Here is a 15,006-nt window from a genome sequence, read left to right as displayed (position 1 = left end):
AGACATTAATCTTTTGTCTTATTTGTGGCACATATTTCCATAATTTTGTTAATGACTTTTTTTAGCCTTATTAAACATTTCAAACATAAGCAAAAACCAACAGAATCTTTATGTGCCTATCTTTCAGCTTCAGCAACTCCTGGACAGTTTTGTTTTGTCTATGTCCTCAACTTCTCCCTGCTGCCATATTGTTTTAAAGCACATCCCACACATATTATTTTCATCCATCAACTTACCAATATGTACCTAAAAGATAAGGATTATTTTTTTAATGTGTAAGCACAATACCATGATCACATTGCACAAATAATAATTCCTTAATGTAATCAAATATCTAATTACAATTCAGCTTCCAGTAATCTCATAAATGTCACAAAAGTATTTTGACATTACTTTGAATCTACATTGACACATACTGTGATAGTTTGTATGTCTTTTGAGTCTTTTAATCTATAGGTTCTCCTTCCATATATTCCTCTCTTTCCCTCCCTCCCTCCCTCCTCTTCTTTAAAATTAGTTTATTTGTTGAAGGAATTGAGTTGCTTGTCTTGTTGAGCTCCTCAGTTACTGAATTTTTACTGATTGCATCTATATGGTATATGTTATTTCTTCTGTACTTCCTGTAAAGTATTAGTTAAATCTATGCACTTTCAGGTTCAGTTTCTTTAGCAAGACTGATGCATACATGATGGTGTATCTTTCCATCAGGAGACACATAATATTGCATTGTCTTTCTCTTTGTGATATTAGCAGCCATTTATGTTCAAGGCCTTGATCCACAAATTAATTATGCATTACAAAATTGGGATATTTTTCCTTCTTCGTAAACTAGCTAGAAAATTTCTAATAAAAAGAAACTTTCCCCCAACTACTATTTGGTTACTTTGTGATACAGGATACTTGAGAAAAGCAGACTGATGCTTAATATTTTACCATCATTTATTACTTTTCAAAATAATGTATTGTTTCAGTAGCATCTTCTAACAGTGAGCAATTAGTTTTGTTTCATTATGAATTCACAGATTTATATAAATTTTATGTGCTTAAAATTTGCTATTACTGTGCTTACTAATGTTGAAATTGTGACAGCTCTGGCCAGTGAGGGCCCCTTCAAGATAACTTTCGAGTCCTTTTTGACACAACCCTAGTGATTTTTGTTAGCTTCCTTGCTATCTGAGAAGACTGGACTATCCAGTCTTACCTTGTACACATTTAGTTGTTTCAACACCAGTGAGTTTCATTGGTATCTTTGAGAAGATGAAGTAATCATATATAGTTGGACCTATTTCTGGACATGCTCTTTTCTTTTATTGGTCTGTTTGTCCTTATGTGAGTATATTCAATAGCATTCTCTTAATTACTATAGCTTTATAATAAGTCTTGAAATTTGGCAGTTTGAGTTCTCCAACATTTGTTGTTCTTCTAAGTTGACTTGGTTGTTCTAGGGCCTTTGCATTTCCATAGAAATTTTATTTTTTTTATTTAAGTATAGTAGATTTACAATATTGCAATAGTTTCAGGTGTACAGCATAATGATTCAGGGTTTTTTTTGGCAGATTATATTCCATTATAGGTTATTACAAGATATTGAGTATAATTCCCTGTGCTATACAGTAAATCCTTGTTGCTTATCTCTTTTATGAATATAGTTTGTATCCATTAATCCAGTACTAATTTGTCCCTTCCTTATTCCCTCTCCCCTTTGGTAATCATTAAGTTTGTTTTCTAAGTCTGTGAGTCCATTTCTCTTTTGTATAGATTCATTTGTATTATTTTTTAGATTCCACATATAAGTGATATATAGTATTTGTCTTTCTGTGTCTGACTTAATGCACTAAGCATAATATTCTCTAGGTCCATCCATGTTACTGCAAACAGCAATATTTCATTATTTCTTATGGTCACCTAATATTCTGTGTGTGTGTATACACATACATGATACACCACATCTTCTTAAGCCAATCATTTTTTGATGGGCACTTGGGTTATTTCCATGTCTTGACTACTGTAAATAGCAGTGCTGTGAACATTGGCATGTATGTATCTTTACAGTTCTCCAATTTCTACAACATAGTCAGCTGGGATTTTATTTGGGTTCACCTTTCATTTCTTTTTCTTGCTGGCCAGGACCTCCAGAACAGTGCTGAACAAAATGGTGATTGTGTACATTCTGATCTTGTTCTAAAATATAAGGCCAAGTGATCAATATAAATTAGAATATAGTTCTGGAGATTTGAAGATAGCTTTTATCAAAGGAAGGACATACCTTCATACTCCTCATTCACTAAGAAGTTTCATCATGAATGGGTGTTGAATTTTATCAAGTTTTTCCTTTCATCTTTGAGATAATTGTCTACATTTCCTCCTCTTTTCTCTTACTGTGGTAAGTTACTTTGGCTTATTTTTGAATGATAAACTAACCCTGCATTCTTGGAATAAGTCTCACTTATTCATTATGTATTATCTTTTATTGTATATTGTTAGATTCAATTTATTTATAGATTTTGCATCTTTATTCATAGGAGAATATTGACTGAGTTTTTCTTTTCTTGTAATGTCTTGTAATGATTTTTATATCTGAGTGCTTCTGGTATCAAACTATGAGTTGGGAGAGGAGTTTACTCCTCTTCAATTTTCTGGATGAATTTGTGTAGAATTAGTGTAAATTCTTCCTTTGGTATTTTGTGTAATTCAGAAGTAAAGTCTTTTGAGCCTGGAGTTTTCTTTGTAGAAATGTTTTTAACTATATATTCCATTTCTTTAATAGATATGAGGTTCTTCATATTTTCTATTTATTCATGAGTGAGATTTGATTGTTTTTGAGGAAAATCTGTCCCTTTCATATAAGTTTATTGCTATAAATTTTCATAATCTGTTATTTTTAGTATTATCTATAGACTGTTATGCTGTTATCTCTAATTTCCCTGATGATGGAAATTTGTGTCTTCTCTTTTTCCTGGTCTGGCTTTATCAGTTTTACTGAACTTCTCAAGGAGTCAACTGTTAGTTTTCCTCTCTTGTTTTTCTATTTCTTTTTCACTTTGATCTTATTTCCTTTCTTCTGCCTACTAAGTGTTGACAAGGATGTGGGAGAATTAAAACTCTGACACACTGCTGAATGGCATGAAATGGTACAGCCACTTGGGAAAACAGTTTGGCATTTCTTAAAAGTTAGACATATACTTACCATATGACCCAGCCATTCTACTACTAGGTATATTTACCCAATAGAAATGAAAAAGTATGCCCACACAAAAACTTGTGCAGGTAAGTTCATAAATATTTGTAAGTTGCCAAAACTGGAAACAACCCAAACAACAGGTGAATAGATAAAGAATGGTAGCATATCCATACAATGGAATACTTCTCAGAAATTTTTTAAAAAAGGAATGAATTATTAAAACATACAATACTGAGTGAAAGAAGCCAGGCAAAAAATACTATATATCACATACTATATGATCCCATTCATATAAAATTCTAGAAAATTCAGATTAATCTTGTGTAAGAGGTAGAGAGCACTGTTGTCTGAGGATGGGAAGAAAGAGATAAATGGATTACAAAGGTGGATGAGAAAACTTTCAGGGGTATTAGAAATTTTATTTTGGTTGCAGTGATGACTTCACAGTTATAGATGTATTTTTAAAGTGAGGAAACCGTTCAATTTAAATAATTAAGTTATAATTAAGTTATAATTAAACCACACAATTATAATTAAACCATTAAATTATACTTCAGTGAGTTCTTTTAAAAACTATACTGTTTCTTTCATTTACTTTTAGGACCCTTTGTAAACACCATTCATCGGTCTCTAAGTAGTTCAAAGAATATTGCCAAAACATCAGTACCTTCTCTTGTTTGTCAACCAGATGTACAAGATAATGATATTGAACAAAAGGTATGAAATTATGTCTCAAGCTTCTGTATGGTGATTATTAATTTATCTAGTTAACTTTTACTTCTGTGAACCATCTCCCTCTCTACCGTGTTATGGATTGGTTAGGGGTATTAGGATCTATTCATGAGAACTGATTCCTTTCCCTAGATGTGTTGAGTTACCTTTGTGCTAAACTCACTCACTCTCATTAGTAGAAACTAATCCAAACAAACATTTAGCAATTGCAATATCTAATATTTATTGAGCATCTACTGTTGGCCAAAGCCCTGTGACTTTTTCCTGAAGGAAGGGAAAATGAATAAATTGGTCACATAGGATACAAAGAAGAATAAGATATAATCTTTCCCCTTGAGGACTCATTGTCTAATGGGGCAGACAGATGCAAAAATGTTATTACAGTAAATTGAGAGTCTGGGATGATAAATTTTATTTTGATTCTTAGCAATGTGTTCTTAAAGCATTAGATTGGATTAGAATAGGTTGGATTGTATTTCCCTGAAACAAACTGAATGACTAAACGTTTTAGAACCAACCACTAAATAGATTACCATGTCTTTAAAAAAAATGTGGAGTACTAGAAGAGGGTAAAGTTTATACGTGGCTTCATATTAAACTCAATTTTGAACTAGTGAAATTTGAGATCCCTGTGGAAGGTGTCCTAGGAGGTTGGTAATAAGTATTGTCCCTGAGACAATTTTCATGAGAGAGTTAGAAGATAAAAGGGAAGAAAATCTGTATTAATTTGGTTGATTGGTAGAAGGCAAAATCTTTCAGAAGTGAAGTTACTAATGAATGTTTTTATCTTTAATGTTGTACCATATAGAAAGATGGAGAGACAAATAAAAAATCAAGTGTTTTTGATAATAGAGGTAAGAAAATAAAAAACATTCATAATTGTTCTGTTGTTTGTTAAGTACCTAATTATGGTTTCACCGTACGGTTTCTCAAGTTACTTGTTATACCATGGATTTTAAAAACCATGGTTATTTTGGAAAATAAAGCATGGTATAAAACTGTTTACGAATTTTGATGTTATAATTAGCCTATATGTTTGAATGATTGCTTGATAAGTATGACTTTTGAAATTTGCAAAGTGTGGAAAAGTTAGAGTCTCTGCTGTAGCTGTTTATAGTGATAGGTAGAGTAAGGTACTGACATACTGTGGTTCAGTAGGTTATAATACAGAGAAATATGCCCAGGAAGGTCCTCATACTGCACTGCCATCTATTCCCCACAGACAATACATCCTATTTCCCATCTCTCCTTGAGTGGAATATACAATAACTAAGTTTTTCTGCACCTTGTTAGATTTTTGGAAGTCACTAATAACACTCTCATGCAAAACCTATATACACACATAGAAAATACTAGACACCTCCATCCAGTGGCCAATGACCACCTCAAATTCAATACAAAAATCAAATTTTTCAACTTCTTGATCCTGTTTTTACCCAGGCACAAAACTTGACTTATCTTTAACTCTTCCTCTTTCTTGAATTTTGTATCCCCAAGTTGCCACTCTCTGTCTAATCTACCTCCTTCATTCCTCTTTCTCTCTCTTTTGCATTCCCACAACTGCTGCCTTTCTTTCCTCCATCCTTGACTATTTCAGTAACCTTCCTCCAACCTCTTCTTCCTCTTTTTAATCCACCCTACGTTTTGGTGTAAAGCAATCTTTCTAGAACACGGATCTGTTTGTTAATGTGGTGTATTACAGTTAACCACTTGCATATGTTGAACCATTCTTGCATCACAGGGATAAATCCCACTCGATCCTGGCATATGATTCTTTTAATATACTAATGAATTGCTTTGCTAATTTTTTTTTTTTAGCTCTTACATTTCCTGTTTATTTTTTTTATTTTTTTTAACATCTTTATTGGGGTATAATTACTTTACAATGGTGTGTTAGTTTCTGCTTTATAACAAAGTGAATCAGTTATACATACACATATGTTCCCATATCTCTTCCATCTTGCGTCTCTAATAAAAGGGAGAAAAAGTAGAGAGAATTACTAGAAGTATGAAGAAAGAAAGAAAGGAGGGAAGGCAGTACGGAAGGAAGGAAGGAAGAAAGAAAGAAAGAAAGAGAAAGAAAGAAGGAAAGAAAGGAGGGAGGGAGGAAGGAAGGAAAAAAGAGAAAGAAGATAAAATAAAATAAAGTTATTGAATTAAAAAATAATTATATAGAAAAAAAAGGGATGGATAGAACCTTAGGACAAATGTTGGGAGCAAAGCTATACAGACAAAATCTTACACAGCAGCATATACATACACCCTCTCAAAAAGAGGTAAAGGGGAAAAAAATCATAAATCTTGCTCTCAGAGACCACCTCCTCAATTTGGGATGATTCGTTGTCTAAAGGAGGGAAGGAAGGAAGGAAGGAAAGAAAGAAAGAAAGAAAGAAAAAGAAAGAAAGAAGGTAAAGTATAATAAAGTTATTAAAATTATAATTAATTACTAAGAAAAAAATTTTTTTATAAAACTTGTGGAAACCTTTCCTCCTTCACAGCTCCCTCCCACTGGTGCAGGTCCCATCCCTATTCTTTTGTCTCTGTTTTTTCTTTTTTTCTTTTGCCCTACCCAGGTACGTGGGGAGTTTCTTGCCTTTTGGGGGGTCTGAGGTCTTCTGCCAGCCTTCAGTAGGTGTTCTGTAGGAGTTGTTCCACGTGTAGATGTATTTCTGGTATATCTGTAGGGAGGAAGGTGATCTCCGCGTCTTACTCTTCCGCTATCTTCAAGGTCCCCCCTCTGGTTTGCTAATATTTTGTTTTGAATATTTGCATCTATGTTCATCAGGGATATTGGCCTATAGCTTTTTTTTTTTTTCCTTGTAGTGTCCTTGTCTGGCTTTGATATCTCAGTAATGCTGGCCTTGTATAATGAATATTGAACTGATCCCTCATCTTCTGGGTTTGGGGTTCTTTTGGTTTTTTTTTTTTTTTTTTTGGAAGAGTTTGATAAGGATTTGTATTAATTCATCATCTTTAAATGTTTGGTCAATTCACCAGTGAAACCATCTGGTCCTGCACTTTTCTTTGCTGGAAGGTTTTAATTTTTTTCATTGAACTATACTTGATTTACAATGTTGTGCCACTCTCTTCCATACAGCAGAGTGACTCAGTTATACACATATATACGTTCTTTTTTATGTAATTTTCCATTACGGTTTATCATAGGATATTGAATATAGTTCCCTGTGTGGAAGGTTTTTGATTACTGATTCAATCTCCTTATTAGTAATTGGTCTGTCAGATATTCAACTTCTTTATAATTCCGTCTTGGTAGGTTGGACGTTTATAATAATTTATCCAGTTCTTCTAGGTTATCTAATTTGTTGGGATATAATTTTTCATGGTAGTTTTTTATTATCCTTTGATTTTATGTGGTATCAACTGTAATGTCTTTTTCATTTCTAATTTTGAGTCTTTCCCCCTTTTTTTTCCTGTTAAGTCAAGCTAAAATTTTGTCTATTTTGTTAATCTTTTTTAAAAAGTACTTATTAATCTTTCCTATTTTCTTTTTAGGCTCTATTTCATTTATTTCCACTCTGATCTTTGTTATTACCTTCCATCTATTATCTTTGGGCTTAGTTTGTCCTTCTTTAATTAGTTCCTTGAGCTGTTAAAGCTAAGGTGTTTATTTCAGATATTTATCTTCTCAAAAAATCAGTAATGCAATGGAGGTCCTACGTTGACACAGTAGACAAGTTTAACTTAATTGACATCTATAGGATACTACATCCAAAAAAAAAAAAAAAAAGACTACACATTCTTCTCAAGCATGCATGGAAAGCTCTAGAATAGACCATATACTAAGGTAACCAAACAAGCTCCAACAAATTTGAGAGGGTAGATATTATTTCAAGCATCTTTTCTGACCACAATAGTATGAAACCAGAAATCAACCACAGAAAGAAAAATGGGAAAAGAATGAACACTAATGGAGACTAAACAACATGATACTAAAAAACCAATAGGTCAATGATGAAATAAATCAAAGAAGACATCAGAAAATACCTCAAGATAAAAATGAACTCACAACCATACAAAATCTATGGGATACAGCAGAATCACTTCTATATACAAAACTACAACAGTCACACAGAGATAGATAACAAATATATGGTTTCCAAAGGGGAGAAGGGAGGGAAGGAGAGACAAATGAGAGGAGTATGGGATTAACAGATACAAACTACTATACATAAGCAACAAGGATTTACTGTATAGCATGAAGAATTAAATTCAGTATTTTGTAATCTATAATGGAATATAATCTGGAAATATATATTTAACTGAATTACTATACACCTGAGACTAAGGAAATATTGTAAATCAATTGTAATTTAAAAAATAAATAAGCAAAAAGTAAATTTAATAAAGTCAAAGTCAAACATCCATTTTTCCATAGAGATAAGGACAGAGCATTCCCAGCCAAGCTATTAACTCTGTCTTCCAAAACTGTGGAATTTTGTTTTGTTTTTTTATTCTAATAATAATACCCTCTATGCTAAACATTTTCCTGTGAGTGTAGCTCACAACTGTAGATTTTGATGTAAATTGCTCTGTTTTTTATTGGTTTACACATAGATTTTACTTCCCCTCTTAAATTCTCTTTCAAAACAGTTATCTGTGTATATATTTAAATTTCTAATAAATAATTTTGGTAACGTTCTTAATTTATTTGAATTAGTATCAGAAAATATAGCCTTTAAATCTCTCTTCATTGAAGTTAAGTTTTCTTCGTGGCCAAATATGTATTGATATTTTTTAATGTTCCACAGATATACCAAAAAAATGTCTATTCTTTATTTGAGAGACCTAAGGTTTTAATTCATGTGTTAGCCAGCCATGAAGTCTCTATTGCAACTATTCACCTCTGCCACTGTAGCTGTAAATCAGCCATAGGCAATATGCAGTGAATGGGCATAGCTTGAGTCTTTCATCAGTTTTGCTTTTGACAATGTCACATGTAGTTCTTAGCCCTATGATTTCTGGGTTTCTCTTAAGTGAGTTTTTAATTTTCTCTACTTGGTCATACTTTTTTAAATGACCTTAGCTGTTAGGCCTAGGTATTAGCAGGAAATCAGCAAGTAGAGGAAACCACAATTATTTCTGCATAAGGGGAACAGGATGAATAGAATCATAAATAACCCTCTGTAAAGAGAAAATTCCTGTACCTCCCCTCAGGTATAATTTGTAGCCCTTTCTTACCTTAAGGACCTACAGCAAAACCAGTCTACCAGTAGAGCTCCCCTTCAGGTCCTCTCAGTGTAAAACTGTTATCTCCCTTGCCTTCCTCCCCACATGAATAACTGTTTGCCTGAGAACTTTTTTTTCCTTTTTAAATTTTTACTAGAGTATAGTTGATTTAAAATACGGTGTTAGTTTCAGGTGTACAGCAGAGTGAGTCAGTTATACATATACATATATCCACTCTTTTTTAGATTCTTTTCCTATACAGGCCATTATACATTACAGAGTACTGAGTAGAGCTCCCTGTCATATACAGTATGTCCTTATTAGTTATCTATTATATATATAGTTATCCATATATATATACACACACACTGTGTATATATATAGTGTGTGTATATATCAATGCAAGTCTCTCAGTTTATCCCTTCCCCCCCTTTACCCATAGTAATCACAAGTTTGTTTTCTACACCTGTGACTATTTCTGTTTTGTAAATAGGTTCATTTGTACCTTTTTTTTTTTTAGATCCCACATATAAGTGCTATCATATGATATTTGTCTTTCTCTGTCTGACTTCACTCAGTATGACAATCTCTAGGTCCATACCTGTTGCTGCAAATAACATTAGTTCTTTTTTATGGCTGAGAATATTCCATTGTATATATGTACCACATCTTCTTTATCCATTCCTCTGTTGATGGACATTTATGTTGTTTCCATGTCCTGACTATTGTAAATAGTGCTGCAGTGAACACTGGGGTACATGTATCTTTTTGAACTATGGTTTTCTACAGATATATGCCCAGGAGTGGGATTGCTGGATCATATGTTAAATCTATTTTTAGATTTTTAAGGAATATCCATACTGTTCTCCATAGTGGCTGTACCAGTTTACATTCCCATCAACAGTGCAAGAGGGTTCCCTTTTCTCCACCTCCTCTCCAGCATTTATTGTTTGCAGATTTTTTGATGATGGGCACTCAGACCAGTGTGAGGTGATATCTCCTCTTAGTTTTGATTTGCATTCCTCTAATAATTAGTGAGGTTGAGCATATTTCCATGTGCTATTTGGCCATTGACATGTTTTCTTTGGTGAAATGTCTATTTAGATCTTACGCCCATTTTTTGATTGGGTTGTTCGTGTTTTTGATACTGAGCTGCAAGAGCTGTCTGTATATTTTGGATATTAACCCCTTGTTGGTCACATCATTTGCAGATATTTTCTCCCATTCTGTAGGTTGTCATTTCATTTTGTTTACAGTTTCACAGCACCACTTATTGAAAAGACTGTATTTTCTCCATTGTATATTCTTGCCTCCTTTGCCATAGGTTAGGTGACCACAGGTGCGTGGGTTTATTTCTGGGCTTTCTATCCTGTTCCACTGATCTATATTTCTTTTTTTGTGCCAGTACCATACTGTTTTGATTACTGTGGCTTTGCAGTATAGCCTGACATCAGGGAGTGTGATTACTCCAGCTCCATCTTTCTTTCTCAAGATTGCTTTAGCTATTCGGGGTCTTTCTTGTTTCCATACAAATTGTAAACGTTTGTTCTAATTTTGTCAAAAATGTCATTGGTAATTTGATAGGGATTGCATTGAATCTGTAGATTGCTTTGGGTAGTATAGTTATTTTCACAATATTGATTCTTCCAATCCGGGAACATGGTATATCTCTCCATCTGTTTGTGTCATCTTTGGTTTCTTTTGTCAGTACCTTATACTCAGTACTTATTCTGAGTACAAGCATTTGCCTCCTTAGGTAAGTTTATTCCTAGGTATTTTATTTTATTTGTCTTGATGTGATGGTAAATGGGATTGTTTCCTTAATTTATCTTTCTGATCTTTCGTTATTAGTGTATAGAAATGCAAGAGATTTCTGTGTATTATGTATCGTGCAACTTTACAGAACTCATTGATAAGCTCTAGTACTTTTCTGGTAGCATCTTTAGGGTTTTCTATGCATAATATCATGTTATCTGTAAACAGTGGCAGTTTTACTTCTTCTTTTCCAATCTGGATTCCTTTTATTTCGTTTTCTTCACTGATTGTGTGGCTAGGACTTCCAAAACTATGTTGAATAGTAGTGGCAAGAGTGGACATCCTTGTCTTGTTCCTGACCTTAGAGGAAATGGTTTCAGTTTTTGTCATTGAGAATGATGTTTGCTGTGGGTTTGTTGAATATGACCTTTATTATGTTGAAATAGGTTCCCTCTATGCCCACTTTATGGAGAGTTTTTATCATAAATGGGTGTTGAAATTTGTCAGAAGCTTTTTCTTCATCTATTGAGATGATCATATGGTTTTTATTCTTCAACTTGTTAATACAGTGTATCACATTGATTGGTTTGCATATATTGAGAATCCTTGCATCCCTGAGATAAATCCCACTTGATCATGGTGTATGATGCTTTTAATGTGTTGTTGGATTTGGTTGGCTAGTAATTTGTTGAGGATTTTTGCATCTATGTTCATAGGTGATATTGGCCTGTAATTTTTTGTGTGTGTGACATCTTTGTCTGGTTTTGGTATCAGAGTGATGGTGGCCTCATACAATGAGCTTGGGAAGTATTCCTTCCCTTCCTCTGCAATTTTTGAAGAGTTCCAGAAGGTAGGTGTTAACTCTTCTCTAAATGTTTTACAGAATTCCCCTGTGAAGCTATCTGTTCCTGGACTTGTGTTCGCTGCAAGTTTTTTAATCATAGTTTCAATTTCAGTACTTGTGATTGGTCTGTTCATATATTCTGTTTCTTCCTGGTTCAGTATTGGAAGGTTGTACCTTTCTAAGAATTTGTTTCTTCTAGGTTGTCCATTTTATTTGTGTATGGTTGCTTGTAATAGTCTCTTATGATCCTTTGTATTCCTGTGGTGTCAGTTGTAACTTCCTTTTTTCATTTCTAATTTTATTGATTGGAGCCCTCTCCCTTTTTTTCTTGATGAGTGATAGCTAAAGGTTTATCAGTTTTGTTGTTCCAAAAGAACTAGCTTTTAGTTTCATTGATCTTTACTGCTGTTTTTTAATCTCCATTTCATTTATTTCCGCTCTTATTTTTATTATTTTCCTTCTACTAACTTTGGGCTTTGTTTGTTCTTGTTTCTCTAGTTGCTTTAGGTGTAAGGTTAGGTTGTTTGAGATTTGTTTTCTGAGGTAAGATTGTATTGCTATAAACTTCCATCATAGAACTCCCTTTGCTGTATCCCATAGGTTTTGGATTCTCTTTCTTTTGTTGTCATTTGTCTCTAGGTATTATTTGATTTCCTCTTTGATTTCTTCAGTGACCCATTGGTTGTTTAGTAACATATTGTTTAGCCTCCATGTGTTTGTGGTTTTTATAGGTTTTTTTCCTGTAATTGATTTCTAAACTCATAGCGTTGTGGTCAGAAAAGATGCTTGATATGATTTCAATTTTCTTAAATTTCAAGGCTTGATTTGTGACCCAAGGTGTGATCTATCCTGGAGAATGTTCCATGTGCACTTGAGAAGAAAGTGTATTCTGCTGGCTTGGGATGGAATGTTCTATAAATATCAAGTCTATCTTGTCTAATGTGTCATTTAAGGCTTGTGTTTCCTTATTAATTTTCTGTCTGAATGATCTGCTATTAGTGTAAGTGGGGTCTTAAAGTCCCCCACTATTATTGTGTTACTTTTGATTTCCTTTTTTATGGCCATTAGCATTTGCTTTATATATTGGTACTCCTATGTTGGGTGCATATATATTTATAATTGTTATATTTTCTTCTTGGAATGATCCCTTGATCATCATGTAGTGTCCTTCCTTGTCTCTTATTTTAAAGTCTATTTTGTCTGATATAAGTATTGCTACTGCAGCTTTCTTTGATTTCCATTTGCATGGAATATCTTTTTCCATCCCCTCACCTCCATTCTGTGTGTGTCCCAGGTCTGAAGTTCATCTCTTATAGACAGCATATACACAGGTCTTGTTTTGTATCTATTCAGCCATTCTGTTTCTATTGGTTGGAGCATTTAATCCATTTACATTTTAGGTAATTATTGATATGTATGTTTCTATTACCATTTTCTTAATTGTTTTGAATTTGTTTTTGTAGGTCTTTTTCCATCCACTTCCTCTTTTGTTCTCTTGTGCTTTGATGACCATCTGTAGTGTTATGTTTGGGTTGCTTTTTCTTTTTTGTGTGTGTATCTATTTTTTGGTTTGCATTTCCCATGAGGTTTTGATGTAGCAGTCTATATATATATACAAGTTTGTTTTAAGTTGCTGGTCTCTCAATTTCAAATGTAATTCCCATTTCCTGTATTTGTAGTCTCCTCATGTTTGCTGGTTTTGATATCATATTTGTGTATGGATGATTTCCTACTTTTACTGTAGGTTTGCTTTTACCAGTGTACTTTCCAATTTGTGATTTTCTTGTTCCTAGTTGTGGCCTTTTTTTTTTTTTTTTCTTTTTAACCTCACCTGCCTAGAGAAGTTCCTTTAGCATTTGTTGTAAAGCTGGTTTGGTGGTGCTGAATTCTCTTAGCCATTGCTTGTCTGTAAAGCTTTTGAATTCTCCATCGAATCTGAATGAGCCTTGATGGGTAGAGTATTCTTGGCTGTAGCTTTTTCCCTTTCATCACTTTAAACATATCCTGCCACTCCATTCTGGCCTGCAGAGTTTCTGCTGAAAAATCAGCTGATAACCACTGGGGATTCCCTTGTATGTTGTTTGTTGATTTTCCCTTGTTGCTTTCAATATTTTTTCTTTGTATTAATTTTTGTTCATTTGATTAATATGTGTCTGAGCATGTTCCTTCTTGGGTTTATACTGTATGGGACTCTCTGTGCTTCCTGGACTTGGGTGACTGTTTCCCATGTTAGGGAATTTTTCTACTCTAACCTCTTCAAATATTTTCTCAGTCTCTTTCTCTTCTTCTGGCACCACTATAATTCAAATGTTGGTGTGTTTAATGTTGTCCCAGAGGTCTCTGAGACTGTCCTCATTTCTTTTCATTCTTTTTTCTTTATTCTATTCTACAGCAGTGATTTCCAACATTCTATCTTCTAGCTCACTTATCCATTCTTCTTCCTCATTTATTCTCCTATCAGTTCCTTCTAGTGTATTTTTCATTTCAGTTATTGTATTCATTTCTGATTGTTCTTTAGTTTTTCTAGGTCTTTGTTAAATATTTCTTGTATCATCTCGATCTGATCCTCCATTCTTTTTCTGAGATTTTAGATCATCTTTACTATCATTACTCTGAATTCTTTTTCAGGTAGATTTCCTATCTCCTCTTCATTTATTTGGTCTTGTAGGTTTTTATCTTGCTCCTTCTGCAATATATTTCTGTCATCTAATTCTTTATAAGTTACTGTGTTTGTGGTCTCCTTTCCATGGGCTGCAGAATCATAGTTCCTCTTGCTTCTGGTATCTGCCCCTTGGTGGGTGAGGTTGGTCCAGGCTTCCTGGTTGGGGGGACAGGTGCCTGCCCTCAGGTGGGTGGAGCTGCGTGTTGTCCCTCTGGTGGGCAGGGCCATGTCCGGGGTGTGTTTTGGGGTGTCTGTGAGCTTAGTACAACTTTAGGCAGCCTGTCTGCTGATGGGTAGGGTTGTGTTCCTGTCTTGCTGGTTGTTTGGCCTGAGGCATTCCAGCACTGGAGCCTGCAGGCTGTTGGGTGGGGTTGGTTCTTGGTGCCAAAATGGGGACCTCCAAGAGAGCTCATGCCAATTAATATTCTCTGGGGCCTCTGCTACCAGTCCCCTTGCCCACACAGTGAGGTACAGCCAACCAACCCCCATCTCCCCAGGAGACCCTCCAAGACCCCTAGGTAGATCTAGCCTAGGTTCCTATGGAGGTACTGCTTTATGCTGAGTCCCAGTGCACATGAAACCTTGTGTGCACCCTCCAAGAGTGGAGCACCTGCACTCAAGCCCTGCTGGGCTTCAAGGCTAACT

General features: G+C 34.4%; 1 protein-coding gene across 1 annotated transcript in view; it reads left to right on the top strand.

The window, feature by feature from the left end:
• The window catches only part of FSIP2 (fibrous sheath interacting protein 2), a 115,142-nt gene that overhangs the window by 26,702 nt on the left and 73,434 nt on the right, over positions 1-15,006 (top strand). Inside the window, exons 10-11 of the mRNA XM_024766856.1 lie at positions 3,783-3,898; positions 4,722-4,767. Of these exons, the coding sequence (XP_024622624.1) occupies positions 3,783-3,898; positions 4,722-4,767 (162 nt within the window). The remainder of the gene's footprint in view (positions 1-3,782; positions 3,899-4,721; positions 4,768-15,006) is intronic.

The sequence above is a fragment of the Neophocaena asiaeorientalis genome, unplaced genomic scaffold (genome assembly GCF_003031525.2).
Source record: "Neophocaena asiaeorientalis asiaeorientalis breed wild unplaced genomic scaffold, Neophocaena_asiaeorientalis_V1.1 scaffold113, whole genome shotgun sequence".
NCBI classification, from domain to species: Eukaryota; Metazoa; Chordata; class Mammalia; order Artiodactyla; family Phocoenidae; genus Neophocaena; species Neophocaena asiaeorientalis.
Note: the sequence above shows the minus strand (reverse complement) of the source record. Positions and strands in the feature narration are given on the sequence as shown.